This window comes from Apis dorsata, unplaced genomic scaffold (assembly GCF_000469605.1).
Source record: "Apis dorsata unplaced genomic scaffold, Apis dorsata 1.3 scaffold_429, whole genome shotgun sequence".
NCBI classification, from domain to species: Eukaryota; Metazoa; Arthropoda; class Insecta; order Hymenoptera; family Apidae; genus Apis; species Apis dorsata.
Genome location: NW_006263682.1, coordinates 681,337 through 684,232, shown reverse-complemented (window position 1 = coordinate 684,232; position 2,896 = coordinate 681,337). Strand labels below are relative to the sequence as shown.

The following is a 2,896-nucleotide window of genomic DNA, read 5'->3' as shown; positions in this document are numbered from 1 at the left end:
TAAATTATTTAAAAAAAAAAAAAAAGATAAAAATGTACAACAACAACAACAACAACAACGTATCGTGCAGTCGCACGATATATTTTCGAGTTCCTACGGGAATAAACTGCCGGAGCCTCATTAATATACATATAAACAAAGCCATCACAAGTGCAAGCATAAATAGCAAAATATAATATGATCTCGAGGCAAATGATACTTTAAGCTCTTAGGTAAGAAGAATTTTGCGATGTATGATCACTTTATAGTTCTAAGATAATAAACGGAAGAACATATTAAAAAAAATAATAATAATAATAAAAAAATAATACGAATATAGTCGATTTTTGAAGGTTCACGATTATCGAGTTGGATGATAAGTAACAAAAAAAGAAAAAATAAAAAAAAATAAAAAAAAAATAAAAAATAAGGACAAATGTATAAGTAAATAAAGATGGAGCCAATTTTCACGGGGCCAAAATGGCGTAACGATGTATCATTTTTTCATGATATCATCGACATTTGTCCCCACCCCGCGAGAAGCTAGGATAATACAATCCTTCTCTCTTCGCGTTCATTGTTTATTCCTCGACTAATATGTAGCGTGTAAATTTCTTTGTAATATACCTTTTTTTGTGATACTTTTATGCGGCTATGTGGTAACGTCCAATTCGTATGTATTACCTGTCGTGGAATAAATTTTTATTAAAGGAATGCAACTTGTCCGCATTTTCTGCTCAAGATTTCTGCAAAAGATTCTCCCGGCGGGAAAAAAAATTGCGTCGTGCCGCAACGAGAATGTTCTTTTTCTCTGTTTCTGTCCACGTGTTTTCATTTTTCACCTCGTGACGTAATTCTAGGTCTCGTTCACGATCGTGTTTCTCTTCTTTCGAAAGTATTATCATGTGTTAAAGTGCGTATATATATATATATATATACATATTATTAATACAAATCTTATCTTCTACTACAGATTTGTCAAGGCACGAGATAGTAAGTTACATAAATATAGAATTTCATCATAACTTACTTTTATTTCTACGTACTTTAACATGTTTAAAGAAATGCCACAAGTTTCATCGTTCGTCGCATCAGATTTTAAAGAAATATAAATGTTTGCATGAATATCTCATTATATTTATCTTCAATTTCAATATAGTACTTGTGTTTCGAAACGTAAGAAGTTTGCATCGCGAGCATCAAGATCCATCCTTATCATTTATATATTTCGATTAGATTAAATCTTTGCTAAAGAATTCGAAAATTCTTATAAAACAGGAAGAAAAAGAAAAAGAATTCCTTGCCTCGACAGCGTACTCGTCCCTTGTCGGCCATCGATATCACGCTGGATTAATCAAAGTCTACGATTTGATACGTTGAAACTACATATACGGAATACAAATCAGAACAAATCATACACGTTCTATTTCCAGAACGAGAGCAACATCATTATTGATTGATACGTAATGATTTCTGTGAAAATTAATGAAAGTAAAATAACCAATAATGGTATTATTCTTCAACAATAACCGCTTCGACGTTGTCTTAAATTTCAAGAAAATCGCGGGTCACACGTTCGTATATATTTCGCAAAACCACTCATAGCCACGATCTTCAAGTCCAAGGAAATTCTTTTCGCTTCTATTTTTACGGAGGTCAATTCAATTCGAATTTAATTGAACCAGATAATACCATCAATGTCAATCCATAAAACGAACAAGTTTACTCAACGCAAACAAATATTTGCAAACCGTTTGTGTTAATTCAGTCTTGTCAGGATCTCATTACAACCCTTTTACCATCCTTCTTCCTTATGGACGATACTTTCAAAGTTGAAAGAATGCGAATGACAAGGGTTAAATAGGGTGGAAAGTACGGTACGAAAAACTCGTCACTGTTTCAACATATTTCTCGAGCCTAGCCTTATTTGCTTTCTCCACTCGGCCTCGGTTAACAAACTTACCCTTTAGCCCAGGCTTCCTCGTTAACTATGTCTACTCGCTTTCCTCGCGTATATCATTTAACTTAACATCACCACTTGATGTACACATACGGAATGTAGATCACCGGAACGAACTTCTTCTTCTTCTTCTTCTTCTTCTTCTAAGAAATTAAATGTTAAGAAAATATCAAGTATTTCGTGAATATAATAATTTTATTATTTTCGAGAAGATTAAAAACCATCCCAATTGAACTGTTACTCGATTTCACCGTTCACCTTTATATTCGTGCAATCTACATCTAATATATATATATACATATATTAATAAATATTAATATTATAAATATATATATTAATAAATTTCTAAGTAAATCAGAAAATATTTCGAGAAATGATTCTCCGCTATTTTAATCGATCACCAATTGAGTCCTCTGTTTCCATTTACGCCGTCGATCTTTGTATGTACATCGAATATTTACAAACACGTAACGACATATTCCGCATGTCTGTAAGAAATCGACTCTCACTAATCTCTCGTTAATCCTTAAATTAACTCGATAATTAACTCGATTAACTCGAATTTTTTTGTTTATCAACGTTTTTCGTCCGTGATAACCAAAGTGTTCACAGGTTGAACTGCCTTGCTCTTCTCGCAACTGGTTTCCTGACTTTTCTTTAAGTGTACATGCCCGATCGCCGTGTCCGGCCTTCCTCTAAGACTTCGCAGCATGTAACAACGACGATGAGGGCTATGCCTTGTGTAAAAGCTGTCGCAGCTGGTCGTGGTCGTTCGTCGAAGGGTTAAAACGGCGTGATGGCCACCGATCGGCAATCCACATCCAGGTAACATTTTTTGCTTGCGAAGTAAGCTTCGTCTTATCGTGCCACTGGCACTGCCTGCGCACATATCATCGATCACTCCAGTCCCTTGAGCACCCTGGAACAATAGATCAAAACCACTAGAGGCGGTAGGAC

General features: G+C 34.7%; 1 protein-coding gene across 1 annotated transcript in view; it reads right to left on the bottom strand.

Moving 5' to 3' along the window:
• Positions 1-2,284: 2,284 nt before the first annotated feature.
• Positions 2,285-2,896, bottom strand: part of LOC102671864 (neuropeptide SIFamide receptor-like) — a 13,181-nt gene continuing 12,569 nt past the window's right edge. The window contains exon 13 of the mRNA XM_031512427.1: positions 2,285-2,858. Within this exon, the coding sequence (XP_031368287.1) occupies positions 2,514-2,858 (345 nt within the window). The 3' untranslated portion in view covers positions 2,285-2,513. The remainder of the gene's footprint in view (positions 2,859-2,896) is intronic.